General features: G+C 33.5%; 1 protein-coding gene across 1 annotated transcript in view; it reads left to right on the top strand.

The window, feature by feature from the left end:
• The window catches only part of LOC143236178 (protein kinase C, brain isozyme-like), a 67,090-nt gene extending 52,067 nt beyond the window's left edge, over positions 1-15,023 (top strand). The window contains exons 8-14 of the mRNA XM_076474465.1: positions 5,734-5,789; positions 7,420-7,482; positions 9,507-9,645; positions 10,370-10,450; positions 11,531-11,638; positions 11,999-12,139; positions 14,735-15,023. Of these exons, the coding sequence (XP_076330580.1) occupies positions 5,734-5,789; positions 7,420-7,482; positions 9,507-9,645; positions 10,370-10,450; positions 11,531-11,638; positions 11,999-12,139; positions 14,735-14,887 (741 nt within the window). The 3' untranslated portion in view covers positions 14,888-15,023. The remainder of the gene's footprint in view (positions 1-5,733; positions 5,790-7,419; positions 7,483-9,506; positions 9,646-10,369; positions 10,451-11,530; positions 11,639-11,998; positions 12,140-14,734) is intronic.
• The last annotated feature ends 927 nt before the right edge of the window (positions 15,024-15,950 follow it).

Below are 15,950 nucleotides of genomic sequence, written 5' to 3'. Positions count from 1 at the left end.
AATCCATGAAAACAGTGGTTTACAACCTTCATTGTTATTACCAATCCTTGAAAACGGTAGTTTACAACCTTCATTGTTCTTACTAATCCATGAAAACGGTGGTTTACAACCTTCATTGTTGTTACTAATCCATGAAAATGGTAGTTTACAACCTTCACTGTTGTTACTAATCCATGAAAACAGTGGTTTACAACCTTCACTGTTGTTACTAATCCATGAAAATAGTGGTTTACAACCTTCACTGTTGTTACTAATCCATGAAAACAGTGGTTTACAACCTTCATTGTTGTTACTAATCCATGAAAATAGTGGTTTACAACCTTCATTGTTGTTACTAATCCTTGAAAACGGTAGTTTACAACCTTCATTGTTGTTACTAATCCATGAAAATAGTGGTTTACAACCTTCATTGTTGTTACTAATCCATGAAAACAGTGGTTTACAACCTTCACTGTTGTTACTAATCCATGAAAATAGTGGTTTACAACCTTCATTGTTGTTACTAATCCATGAAAATAGTGGTTTACAACCTTCATTGTTGTTACTAATCCATGAAAACGGTGGTTTACAACCTTCATTGTTAATAATAATCCATGAAAACAGTGGTTTACAACCTTCATTGTTATTACCAATCCTTGAAAACGGTAGTTTACAACCTTCATTGTTCTTACTAATCCATGAAAACGGTGGTTTACAACCTTCATTGTTGTTACTAATCCATGAAAATGGTAGTTTACAACCTTCACTGTTGTTACTAATCCATGAAAACAGTGGTTTACAACCTTCACTGTTGTTACTAATCCATGAAAATAGTGGTTTACAACCTTCACTGTTGTTACTAATCCATGAAAACAGTGGTTTACAACCTTCATTGTTGTTACTAATCCATGAAAATAGTGGTTTACAACCTTCATTGTTGTTACTAATCCTTGAAAACGGTAGTTTACAACCTTCATTGTTGTTACTAATCCATGAAAATAGTGGTTTACAACCTTCATTGTTGTTACTAATCCATGAAAACAGTGGTTTACAACCTTCACTGTTGTTACTAATCCATGAAAATAGTGGTTTACAACCTTCATTGTTACTAATCCATGAAAACGGTGGTTTACAACCTTCATTGTTAATAATAACATGAAAACAGTGGTTTACAACCTTCATTGTTATTACTAATCCATGAAAATAGTGGTTTACAACCTTCACTGTTGTTACTAATCCATGAAAACAGTGGTTTACAACCTTCATTGTTGTTACTAATCCATGAAAATAGTGGTTTACAACCTTCATTGTTGTTACTAATCCATGAAAACGGTGGTTTACAACCTTCATTGTTAATAATAATCCATGAAAACAGTGGTTTACAACCTTCATTGTTATTACTAATCCATGAAAATAGTGGTTTACAACCTTCATTGTTTTTACTAATCCTTGAAAACGGTAGTTTACAACCTTCACTGTTGTTACTAATCCATGAAAACAGTGGTTTACAACCTTCATTGTTGTTACTAATCCATGAAAATAGTGGTTTACAACCTTCATTGTTATTACTAATCCTTGAAAACGGTAGTTTACAACCTTCATTGTTATTACTAATACTTGAAAACGGTAGTTTACAACCTTCACTGTTGTTACTAATCCATGAAAACAGTGGTTTACAACCTTCATTGTTGTTACTAATCCATGAAAATAGTGGTTTACAACCTTCATTGTTGTTACTAATCCTTTAAAACGGTAGTTTACAACCTTCATTGTTATTACTAATCCTTGAAAACGGTAGTTTACAACCTTCATTGTTATTACTAATCCTTGATAACGGTAGTTTACAACCTTCATTGTTGTTACTAATCCATGAAAACAGTGGTTTACAACCTTCACTGTTGTTACTAATCCATGAAAATAGTGGTTTACAACCTTCATTGTTATTACTAATCCATGAAAATAGTGGTTTACAACCTTCATTGTTAATAATAATCCATGAAAACAGTGGTTTACAACCTTCATTGTTGTTACTAATCCATGAAAATAGTGGTTTACAACCTTCATTGTTATTACTAATCCATGAAAATAGTGGTTTACAACCTTCATTGTTGTTACTAATCCTTGAAAACGGTAGTTTACAACCTTCACTGTTGTTACTAATCCATGAAAACAGTGGTTTACAACCTTCATTGTTGTTACTAATCCATGAAAATAGTGGTTTACAACCTTCATTGTTATTACTAATCCTTGAAAACGGTAGTTTACAACCTTCATTGTTATTACTAATCCTTGAAAACGGTAGTTTACAACCTTCACTGTTGTTACTAATCCATGAAAACAGTGGTTTACAACCTTCATTGTTGTTACTAATCCATGAAAATAGTGGTTTACAACCTTCATTGTTGTTACTAATCCTTTAAAACGGTAGTTTACAACCTTCATTGTTATTACTAATCCTTGAAAACGGTAGTTTACAACCTTCATTGTTATTACTAATCCTTGATAACGGTAGTTTACAACCTTCATTGTTGTTACTAATCCATGAAAACAGTGGTTTACAACCTTCACTGTTGTTACTAATCCATGAAAATAGTGGTTTACAACCTTCATTGTTATTACTAATCCATGAAAATAGTGGTTTACAACCTTCATTGTTAATAATAATCCATGAAAACAGTGGTTTACAACCTTCATTGTTGTTACTAATCCATGAAAATAGTGGTTTACAACCTTCACTGTTGTTACTAATCCATGAAAATAGTGGTTTACAACCTTCATTGTTGTTACTAATCCATGAAAATAGTGGTTTACAACCTTCATTGTTATTACTAATCCATGAAAACGGTGGTTTACAACCTTCATTGTTAATAATAATCCATGAAAACAGTGGTTTACAACCTTCATTGTTGTTACTAATCCATGAAAATAGTGGTTTACAACCTTCATTGTTATTACTAATCCATGAAAATAGTGGTTTACAACCTTCATTGTTGTTACTAATCCTTGAAAACGGTAGTTTACAACCTTCACTGTTGTTACTAATCCATGAAAACAGTGGTTTACAACCTTCATTGTTGTTACTAATCCATGAAAATAGTGGTTTACAACCTTCATTGTTACATATATAACTTGAAAACGGTAGTTTACAACCTTCATTGTTATTACTAATCCTTGAAAACGGTAGTTTACAACCTTCACTGTTGTTACTAATCCATGAAAACAGTGGTTTACAACCTTCATTGCATGGTCCACAACCTATGAAAATAGTGTTATAATTTTACAACCTTCATTGTTGTTACTAATCCCTTAAATCGGTGGTTTACAACCTTCATTGTTATTACTAATCCATGAAAACAGTGGTTTACAACCTTCATTGTGCCATTGGCTTAATCCATGAAAAACGGTGGTTTACAACCTTCACTGTTGTTACTAATCCATGAAAACAGTGGTTTACAACCTTCATTGTTGTTACTAATCCATGAAAATAGTGGTTTACAACCTTCATTGTTAATAATAATCCATGAAAACGGTAGTTTACAACCTTCATTGTTATTACTAATCCTTGAAAACGGTAGTTTACAACCTTCATTGTTAATAATAATCCATGAAAACAGTGGTTTACAACCTTCATTGTTGTTACTAATCCATGAAAATAGTGGTTTACAACCTTCATTGTTATTACTAATCCATGAAAATAAAGTGGTTTACAACCTTCATTACATGTTACTAATCCATGAAAACGGTAGTTTACAACCTTCACTGTTGTTACTAATCCATGAAAAACAGTGGTTTACAACCTTCATTGTTAATACTAATCCATGAAAACAGTGGTTTACAACCTTCATTGTTAATACTAATCCATGAAAACGGTAGTTTACAACCTTCATTGTTAATACTAATCCATGAAGAAAACAGTGGTGGTTTACAACCTTCATTGTTGTTACTAATTCTCCATGAAAATGGTAGTTTACAACCTTCATTGTTGTTACTAATACATGAAAAATGGTAGTTTACAACCTTCATTGTTGTTACTAATCCATGAAAACGGTGGTTTACAACCTTCATTGTTAATAATAATCCATGAAAACAGTGGTTTACAAACCTTCACTGTTAATAATAATCCATGAAAACAGTGGTTTACAACCTTCATTGTTGTTACTAATCCATGAAAATGGTAGGTTTACAACCTTCACTGTTGTTACTAATCCATGAAAAACAGTGGTTTACAACCTTCATTGTTATTACTAATCCTTGAAAACGGTAGTTTACAACCTTCACTGTTGTTACTAATCCATGAAAACAGTGGTTTACAACCTTCACTGTTGTTACTAATCCATGAAAATAGTGGTTTACAACCTTCACTGTTAATAATAATCCATGAAAACAGTGGTTTACAACCTTCACTGTTGTTACTAATCCATGAAAATAGTGGTTTACAACCTTCATTGTTATTACTAATCCATGAAAATAGTGGTTTACAACCTTCATTGTTATTACTAATCCATGAAAATAGTGGTTTACAACCTTCATTGTTGTTACTAATCCTTGAAAACGGTAGTTTACAACCTTCATTGTTATTACTAATCCTTGAAAACGGTAGTTTACAACCAACCTTCATTGTTACTAATCCATGAAAACAGTGGTTTACAACCTTCATTGTTGTTACTAATCCATGAAAATAGTGGTTTACAACCTTCACTGTTGTTTACTAATCCATGAAAACAGTGGTTTACAACCTTTATTGTTGTTACTAATCCATGAAAATAGTGGTTTACAACCTTCATTGTTGTTACTAATCCATGAAAACGGTGGTTTACAACCTTCATTGTTAATAATCCATGAAAACAGTGGTTTACAACCTTCATTGTTGTTACTAATCCTTGAAAACGGTAGTTTACAACCTTCATTGTTATTACTAATCCTTGAAAACGGGTTTACAACCTTCATTGTTACTAATCCTTGAAAACGGTAGTTTACAACCTTCACTGTTGTTACTAATCCATGAAAACAGTGGTTTACAACCTTCATTGTTGTTACTATTCCATGAAAATAGTGGTTTACAACCTTCATTGTTGTTACTAATCCTTGAAAACGGTAGTTTACAACCTTCATTGTTATTACTAATCCTTGAAAACGGTAGTTTACAACCTTCATTGTAATTACTAATCCATGAAAATGGTGGTTTATAACCTTCATTGTTGTTACTAATACATAAAAATATTGTTTTAAGTGTCCCACGAAAGTGACTGTTTATACCTTCAAACATTAGCTATACCATTGTTAATAATTTATGAAAGTTATTGTTTATAGGTTTACGTGTGAACTTCACTACTGTTAGTATTGTATGAAAATAGTCGTTTGACTTCACGTGTCTGCCACACTACTGTTGGTAATTAGTGACTAGAGAGACATCTATCAGCTACATCGTTGTTGGTAGTCTATAAAATCAGACAATACGATAAATCTGAAGGCTTATAACGTTAAATACCGAGTTTCGAAAACGGTAGGTAGGCATTGAAAAAGACAGACAGTTTCTCCGAATTCTGGAACGAAACACGTGATACCGTATTCTTTTGTGGCTATAGAATTTTATTATTGTTTGTAAAGAAAAATCCTAAAATATATTTGTCATATTTTAATCACATCTGATATGATAGAATGGAATATTTGTGGTTGAAATATCTACCTGATAAAAAAATAAGTGATTACTTATCTATAGGATCGACTGTATTTTGTAATGGAATATGTTAGTAGGGAGACCTGATGTTCCAGATCCAGCAGACCGGAAAATTCAAAGAACCTGTGGCCGTGTAAGTAGCTATTCCTGTAACTTTTACTAGCTTTCTTCATTATATTTCTCTTGTACGTTATACATTATATTTTTCTTTTATTTTAGCGTAAGCACCGTTTGCACATTGCACATTGAAAAAAAATGTTTTCTTGGTAGTTATTGTCTCATAATCTTTTCTAGCAGAGCGGTAAGTGTGAAGGCTAATACCGCTAAAAAATCAGGTTTCGATACTCGTTGTGAGCACATCACAGAATGCACGCTGCACATTTGTAGCTATCTACTTAACTACAACAAATAAATAAATAATAGCATTGTTGTATTGTGTAGTGAAGAATTTTAGAGTTCACGAAAAAATTAAAGAGAAGCGCAGGGAACATCTTATTGTCCCATGTTTTAGTTCTGCATGTCATGCTTGTGTCTTTTAGTGACAAACCTAATGTGAACATGTTTGTGTTTGGCTTCAAATATTCTCCTAAATTTATATCTCATGAATAACCTTCTTACTTCAGTTTACAGATTCTTTATAGAAAAGAATTGTGCAAAACACCAGCTGTACTACGATCGTTATGTATCTACACTACACTATAATTGTTATATATTTGTATTCTTTACACTCACACAATGATTTGTTATATATTTACACTACACTATAACTGTTATGTATTTACACTACACTATGACTGTTACGTATTTACACTATCACTATAACTGTTATGTGTATTTACACTACACTATAACTGTTACGTATTTACACTACACTATGATTGTTACGTATTTACACTACACTATAATTGTTACATATATATACACTACACTACACTACATTTGTTATGTATTTACACTACACTATAATTATTATGTATTTATGATACACTATAACTGTTATGTATTTACCCTACAATATGATTATGTGTATTTACACTACACTATGATTGTTACATATATACACTACACTGTAATTGTTATGTTTGTTTGTTTTGAAATTCGCACAAAGCTACTCGAGGGCTATCTGTGCTAGCCGTCCCTAATTTAGTAGTGTAAGACTAGAGGGAAGGCAGCTAGTCATCACCACCCACCGCCAACTCTTGGGCTACTCTTTTACCAACGAAAAGTGGGATTGACCGTCACATTATAACGCTCCCTCACGGCTGGGAGGGCGAGCATGTTTAGCGCAACTCGGATGCGAACCCGCGACCCTCAGATTACGAGCGCATGCCTTATCGCGCTCGGCCATACCAGGCTTTAATTGTTATGTATTTACACTATACTATAATTGTTACATATATACACTACAGTACACTATGATTGTTATGAATTTACACTACACTATAATTGTTATGTATTTACACTACACTATAATTGTTATGTATTTACGCTTCACTATGATTGTTATATATTTACGCTACACTATGATTGTTGTTATATACGCTAGACTATGATTGTTATATATTTACGCTACACTATGATTGTTATGTATTTACATTACACTATAATTGTTATGTATTTACGCTTCACCATTATTGTTATGTATTTACATTACACTATAATTGTTATTTATTTACGCCACACTATGATTGTTATATATTTACACTATACTATGATTAATTGTTATATATTTACACTACATTGTGATGATTATTTTATACCAGATTTTACGCAGCGGAAATTGCTATCGGATTGTTCTTCCTTCACAGTCAAGGGATAATTTACAGGTTAGTTTCTCGTGTTTTTCTTTTTTTCTTAATGATAAAAATTCACAAATTATTTATTTTAAAGTTAAACCTTTTGTTATCTTTTCGAAAAGGAAGATCATCTTGAGAGTATATTACCCCTAACGGTTTAATGAAGCAGTATGGTGACGATGGTTACAGAAAAGTGATACTCAGATTAACAACTTTAAATAACCTTCAGGCTTAAAGAAATTTGATGTTTGTTAATTGCACTGTGATCTGAGGCACTTCTAACCTAGAACTTACAAAAAGGGAAGCAACAACTGAGAACAACCTGTCATGAACAACCTGTACAATTTCTCTTAATGTTGACTGTCATAGGTAATATGTGTAGGGTCTCCAGAGGCTTATCGCAGCTCGAACGTATCGTTTGCAGGTCGACCTCGTTAACTTAGTGGTTCCCAAACAGTGCAGCGCGAGAGAATTTAAGGTGTGGCGAGAAAATTCAAGGTCAATCAAAATTTAGAGACATTTTCAAAAAAAATTAATGTACGGAAATTAATGTGTTTTTTTTATTTGCAGATGATTGACAGATATTTTTCCAATGTGAGAGCAAGAGAATTAAGTGAGGATTAGGATGATCCAAGTCCACGTTGTGATCCGAAATTGTCGTCTTCAAAACCCTGCCAGTAGGTTGAGCAGAGTGCTGAAATAGGCTCGTCGAATCAGAATACCAATGCCTAATTCTGCACAACCTGGTTCGCTGGTTGTCTCAAGGAAAAGTTTTAAATCGGGTGTTGGAACTGAAGATCGAGCTCAGAGCATTTTTTTTTTTTTTTTTTGAATAAGAAGGGAACCCATTGTACCACCATCTGGATGAGAATGACTGGTGTGCAAAGCTGGCATAATTGGCTGATATCTTTTCCCGGTTCAATGTGCTCAACACCAGTATGCAAGGTTGTGATGACAATATTTTCACGACTACAGACAAACTAATTGTATTAAAAAAAAGCCTCAGCTCTACTTCTGAAGAGCAATACAACATAATGTTCGCACTGATAAGAAGTTTTAAAACAATGAAATGTACGGCCTCATACAGGAATGTCTTGCAACACAGATAGAAAAGTACTTCTCACCGTTGTCTACAGAAAGATTCGACTTAAAGACTTTGAATTCTAACTGTTCAGACCTGACATTAAATGATGGTGAGGAAATGGAATACATTTCGAGTGATCGAACCTAGAAATTGAAACACAGCAGTATATCACTGGACTCTTTATGGATATACAACCAGAACAATATCCACGCATTTCTTCAAGTGCCTAATCCATTCTTCTACAATTCTCCACGACATATTGTTGTAAACAGGGATTTTCAGCTCTGGTACAAATATCAAAGACCAGAAAAAAGAAAGGCTTATTTGTGCTTGATGGATAGATAGGGAATTTGTTTGTCTCACATTAGACCCAATATAAACGAGAGTACCACACAAAAAACAAGCTCACACTTCTCATTGAATCTGTATATTTTGTGAATGAATCATGTAGTTGCGCTGTTTTATACTTTCTGGATGTCTCATGATCATATTATGATGCAGTTGTGTTCTATGTTGTGAATAAAGCACTGCTAGAGTTGATTTTTTCGTTTTGAATGTATTTTCATCAATAAAAAATCAATGTGGCGCAAGCAAATTTTCATTCCGAAAGTGCGGAGAAAAGTTTGAAACCACTGCGTTAACCAGTAAACCGCGCTTAGCCTATTTAAGGAAGTAAAGATGTCGGTCTTCTACTTACTTTCGAATCGTTTCCGAAAAGAAAAATCAGTTTTGAAGAAGGGTGTCGTTAATAAAAAAAACAAAAAAAAAACATATCAATCACCCTACTTCATTAGTTTCCAGAAGTAAAGATCTCTAGGCCTGTACAGTGTAGCTGAAGGGTCACATTATCTTCAGAAAACACTGTGAAGACGCCAGAGAATATGGTGATAAAATATTAAACTAAAGCTATCGTAACGCGCACATTGATACTTTCAGTACCTTCATAATATTTATTTGTATTCCATTACAGAGACCTCAAACTTGACAACATACTTCTCGATGAAAACGGTCATATCAAAATCGCAGATTTTGGAATGTGTAAAGAAGGAATTTTGAACAATCAAACGACAAGAACATTTTGTGGAACTCCTGATTACATAGCTCCAGAGGTAACGTATTTCTTTAGTGGCATTCAGACTTGCAAATTTCAAGTTTTATAATTAGCTTCTGGTGTTAAAATGTGTTTATGCTATTTCTATTAATCTTTCCGGATGTGCATGTTCAAGTTACATATTAATGTCTCAGTATATTAAGTATATTATTCTCAGTGACACAAGAAATAGCTATTATTACTATTCGTTTCAATTATATGTGTCAGTAACAAAAGAATCTTTCTGTCTTTATCACAAAGTAGCGAATCTGAGTTTTCACGATGGTTTCGAAGAATTCATTTCTTTTGTTACGCATAACAAAATGTAAACTTGAAATAGAATGTTTGACTTTTAAGAACAAAGCTGTAAGTTTACAGATCTGTTTGTCCTTTAAGAACAAAGCTGTAAGTTTACAGATCTGTTTGTCCTTTAAGAACAAAGCTGTAAGTTTACAGATCTGTTTGTCCTTTAAGAACAAAGATGTAAGCTTATAGATCTGTTTGTCCTTAAGAACAAAGCTGTAAGTTTACGGATCTGTTTGTCCTTTAAGAACAAAGCTGTAAGCTTACACTTCCATTTGTCAGTCAAACACAATGTTCCAAGTCTACGTGTATTCTTATTATTTATTCTAGTAACAATTTTGTTCAGGAACTAACATACAGAAGCTATGTTCACCTTCTGATTATTAAGATATCAGATGAAGATAACACTTAAATCGCAATTGATATTTCGTTCATTGTAGATAATTCTGTACGAGCCATATAATATTTCAGTCGACTGGTGGGCCTATGGAGTTCTTTTGTACGAAATGCTAGTCGGTCAGGTAGGTTTTGGTTTTCATTGTTATAAAATTGTACCCCATATTTCTACAATGTAAACAGTGGTCAAAAGGTGATTAGTCCCCCCCCCAACTCACACACGCATAGAAAGCCTCCAAGAGATATGAAGCAAGAAGGCAAAAGAAATTAAAACAACCTTATAGAATACATATTATGATGGTATTTATAAGAATACATATTCAAAGTTTTGTTTGTTCGTGTTGAATTTCGGGCAAAGCTACACGAGGGTTATCTACGCTAGCCGTAATTTAGCGGAGTAAGATTAGAGGGAAGGCAGTTAGTCATTACTACCACCGCCAATTCTTGTGCTACTCTTTTACCAATAAATAGTGGGGTTGACCGTAACATTATAACACCCACGGCTGAAAGGACGAACAGGTTTGGTGCGACAGGGATTTGAACCCGCGACCCTCGCACTACGGGCATGCCGGACCCTGTTAAAAGTAGTCTTCAGTGGTGAAAATAGACTCTACAAGTAGGGATCTGTGAGTGTTGGGTGTATTTACCTTTCTACCTTATCATCAAAGGTTGTACGATTCTGGTTGTTGTCAAAACTGCTGGTGACGTTTCCATGGTTACAGTACATATTTAATAAAAGTTTATAGTACGTAATCGATTCTATTAAAAGAAATTATCTAGGTGGTTAGGTTCTCGCCCTCTCCTCCCAGCTGAGTATTTCCACTTTAATCACTGATTGTAATAGATTTATTTACCAAAATCCTTGAAAATGCAACTGATAGATTTTCTGTAATTTAAATCTACTTATAATAAAATATTTTAGAATATTAGTGCTGCTCACCTGGTGTTGAACAATTAAACTTATAAGTAGCTATTTATATAAAGATTATATTTATCTGGTAGAGTTTAAACTTGGCGAACTTAAAACAAGTTACTCCCTCCGTTTTCTTTTTCACCGATAGGGGTACTTATTAATATAAAATTTGGGATAAATGTTTGTCACATCACGTTACATATTCTTTTTACATTGAATAAAAACAGTTAAACAGTATAATTAAATATATGTAAAACAGTGTAAAGATGATAAGCGTCAGCTTCTTTATCAGCCTCCCTTCGATGGAGAAGATGAAGAAGACTTATTTGCTTCCATCATTGACCAGAATGTCTCGTACCCAAAGTTTTTATCAAAAGAAGCCAAGGATATCTGTAAAGGAGTAAGTTAATGTGTGTGTGAGAAACGTTCTGAACCTGATTGAATATTTCCAGATTTTTTTAAAATATTTTACCCAAAGATACAGAATTTAAAATAAAATAATATGAAATTTACACTGTAAGAAACAACACAAAAATTACCAGTATCCGTTCCTTAATTTCAAGGTGTTAAACCACTGTGGTCTTCGCGCCCTCTTTCATTTTCTTTAATTTCTAAATCTTAAACCACTGTTATTTGTGCTTCTCTTTCATTAGAAACCGCTAATAATTCGTTGTTAGTTTCAAGATATCAAACCACTTTGTTAATATGTAACAAATTATCATTTTTTTCTTTGGTTTTAACAAGCTTGTTTGTAATTTAGTTTTTAACGAAAACTCCTTTGAAGAGATTGGGATGTGGGCCTACTGGGAAAGAAGATGTTCGTAATCATCCCTTCTTCAGGAGGATAGATTGGCAGAAGATTGAAGATCAAGAAATTCAGCCTCCGTTTAAACCTAAGATTGTAAGTTCTGAAAATGAACAGATGACTGAGGGAGGTGTAGCTTTATTTGAAACATTGAGTTAGGATTTAGTTTGGTTTGGTTTGAATTTCGCGCAAAGCTACAAGAGGGCTGTCTGCACTAGTCGTCCCTAAGTTAGCAGTGTAAGACTAGAGGGAAGGCAGCTAATCATTATCACCCACCGCCAACTCTTGGACTACTCTTTCACCAACGAATAATGGGATTAACCGTCGCTTTATTACGCTCCCATGGCTGAAAGGGCGAGCATGTTTGGTGTGACGGGGATTCAGACCTGCGACCCTCAGGTTATGAGTCGAGTGTCTTAACCACCTGGCCATGCCGGGCCTTTGGGTTAGGGTATTGTACAATTAGACAAAAGTAAACAATCCACTATACGCTAAACCTAACACTATCATATTTTAGAAATATCAAAACCTAAATAAAGATGTGAAAAGACCCTGCATTAAAACATAATTATTCATTACTTGATACTTCAGACAATAATCTAAAATTTAGTTATTTAAAATAAATTTTAAAATAGAAGTGAGAAACTTCTTTGTAAACAAGATTGATAAGAAGCAAAGTGATTGATATCTCATTTAAATTTCAGGCATTTATTGTAGAAAGTGACTTTATGTACAGAATCCTACCATTAGTTTTTAGCACGTTTCAATCTACTGGAATTTATAAAGTAGAATATTTGTAAGTTAAAAATATATACAGAAATCACAATACTTACTTGAAGGAGATGACTTAATAATAGATAAAGATATACATACAGTCTGACTCTGCTGCTACTTCATAGTTACATTCAAACATGAAACTCGTCCCATCACACTCCTGCAGTTTGAACTTGGAACAGTCTGGTTATATCACTTCGTTCCACATTGCTTCAATCCATTCAACATGTCCTTTGATCCAGTTGAACTTCATCTTGTTAGTGAGGGTGGGGGGTCTTAGTTGGCTGTCTTGCTGGGAAACTGATTGAACACAGGTAAGACCGCACAATGTCGCAGTGACAGTGAACCCTGGTGTTTCGTGCCATGCTGTTTTGAAGCCAGTCAAATATATCTACAGCCTCATATATTTCAGAACACGATTTAAGGAAGCTTTTTCCTATTCCTTCTCTCCTACTCTCTACACAGCCAGCCTCTCAAAGCTGCTCGTAGTAGCCTTATTAAATGTATTTCTTACAGCAATGTGTCTTGTCAAAAGCTGACCTCTTCTACAAGAAACAATGAGTGCTTTCTTCTACGGAATTAATTCTCAACCTCTGTCCGTCGTACTGTTACCCATACACGTTATAGCAGATAAGATTCTAAACTGACTCTTAATACGAATTTATATTTATGAGTCACAAAACAGCTGATGCAATGCCGAACAGCCTATAAACCTGTTGATGTAAAAATTAGAAAGTACTGCATCGTCCACGTAATATACTTGCACCTATGCACCTACATGCGTTAGGGCCTAAAACAGGCCTGAAGATTGTGCAAAATTGGGTTATTCAATAAATATTTCCCACCACTGTAAATAATGTTTCGACCACAACAGTGTTTGTTGTATCCTCTCTGGCGTGACGAGCTCTGTGTTGAGTGAAACGCGTCGTCGACAATGAATATAGCAGACTTAGTGTATTGAAATACCAACATGCGTTCTTGATTTTCATTGAAAAACCCTCAGGGATTGAATTAGCGATGTAGTGTTAAAAATATAATAAGAGTAATGCCAGTGCTTTATGGTGAGTATAATTAATTATAACTATGCTTCGCTGGCTTGGAAAAGGAGTTCACGTTATGGAAATTAAGATATTTTTTAATTTATTGTAAATAATGAAAACACACAAAAACAAATTATTACATTCGACTACAAAATTAGAAATATATTTGAAATAATAATAATTCTCTCTTGCAGTAATTGATCATCAACTGTGATAAACTGATCCACTTAGATATTCTCTTCAAACTGTTCAGTAACCAAGCGTGTTAAGGCGTGCGACTCGTAATCCGAAGGTCGCGGGTTCGAATCCCCGTCGCCTCAAACATGCTCGCTCTTTCAGTCGTGGGAGCGTTATAATGTTACGGTCAATCCAACTATTCGTTGGTAAAAGAGTAGCCCAAGAGTTGGCGGCGGGTGGTGATGACTAGCTGCCTTCCCTCTACTCTGACACTGCTAAATTAGAGACGGCTAGCGCAGATAGACATCGAGTAGCTTTGTGCGAAATTAAAAAACAACAAAAAACAAACTGTACTGGCACTCTAGTATGTCTTCTAATTATCCGTCCTCGGGTGGAACGGTGGTAAATCTACGAAATTACAAGGTATTATGAAGTAAAGTTTAATGGTGATTAATATTGTAGGCAGTATAACATCAAATATTGCTGTTGTTTGCATTGTTTATATTAATATAAGAAAAGTACCGCTGCAATCAGTATGTATACATATTGTTTTGTTTGACTAATCCAGAAAAAAAAAAATCCTAAATATTTTTCAGCATTTTTATAATACCTGTTAGCACTGTATCAGTGTTGATAATATTTTCATTTTTATAATACCTGTTAGCACTGTATCAGTGTTAATAATATTTTCTTTTCTTAGAAAAATCCAAAAGCTGGGGAGAACTTTGATCCAACCTTCACTAATGCTAAGGTCACTTTGACCCCTGCTGACCCTGTGGTGATCAACAACTTGACCGGAAGCGAGTTTGAAGGCTTTACATTTGTTAACCCTTACTTCAGTAAATGCCAGTAGCTCTCATATTTTACGCTTTAAGTGTTTGTTTGTTGTGTGAGTGATATATTTACATACCCACACAAATATATATATATATATATGTATGTTTATGAACTTTTGCTATTATTCTTATTTGTACAGTAATCTAATTATTTTTCAGTGAGGTAACTGTCGTAATATTTGTTATACAACTAATTTCTTGTCATAACATTTTGGTGTCTGTCTCTGCCAGTACAGCTTTAAACGTTAAAATCGACTTACTTCAGGTGCTCAATATTTAAATTAAATTTAAATTATTTGCGTCTTGCGTCATCTATCATTATATTTTTTGTGTAAAATCTTTATTTCATTTTTAATTTAGTACGTAATATATTATTAAAAAGTATTTTGCTTTAACTATTACTTTTGTTGTTCAGGTTGTCAGTACTGAGACAATCATAAAAATGTTATTTATTTTCCAACACATTACAATTTACAACTTTACAATTTAATTCACAGATGGCAATAAGCAACACAGTGAGTTTACACGCTTTTAGACAAACAATGCTAACAAGGTTGAACAAATGTAAAAAATAAAATAAAGGTAAATATTTATAATACCTGACCAAAAAGTTCAAGATCCAAGTAGGTGAAACGTTTTTTATATAACTCTGTAACATAAACAGGAAGGCGACATTTTAGTTTATTCAGTTTAGGCTAATAATTTCATACTAACTGAAAACAAAAATTTATCATACTTGAAGTTTAGACCTAGAATTTTAATAATGTATTAAAATTAAGGAAGTAATAGGAAATAGTGAAGATTTTATCTAAATTATTGGACAACAGCTTGTTAGTTTTTAACCAAATGTTTATTATTCCAAAATATCTTAGAAATTTTGATTGGAACTTGGAAAGAAATTTTGGTAAAATATGACATAAAAAAACATTTTGTACTGAATCACGTACACTAATGGTCTTATTAAACACAGAAATGTTTGAATTATTATTTTTTCTTTTTATTTTGTGTGTGATAGAAAGAAATGACGAGACAAAAGAATGTTTTGTATTTCACTTAAAACGGCTATTCTCTTCAGTGTCA

The sequence above is a fragment of the Tachypleus tridentatus genome, chromosome 13, assembly GCF_004210375.1.
Source record: "Tachypleus tridentatus isolate NWPU-2018 chromosome 13, ASM421037v1, whole genome shotgun sequence".
Classification (NCBI taxonomy): domain Eukaryota; kingdom Metazoa; phylum Arthropoda; class Merostomata; order Xiphosura; family Limulidae; genus Tachypleus; species Tachypleus tridentatus.
The sequence above is the reverse complement of the archived record's forward strand: the minus strand, read 5'-3'. Positions and strand labels throughout refer to the sequence as shown.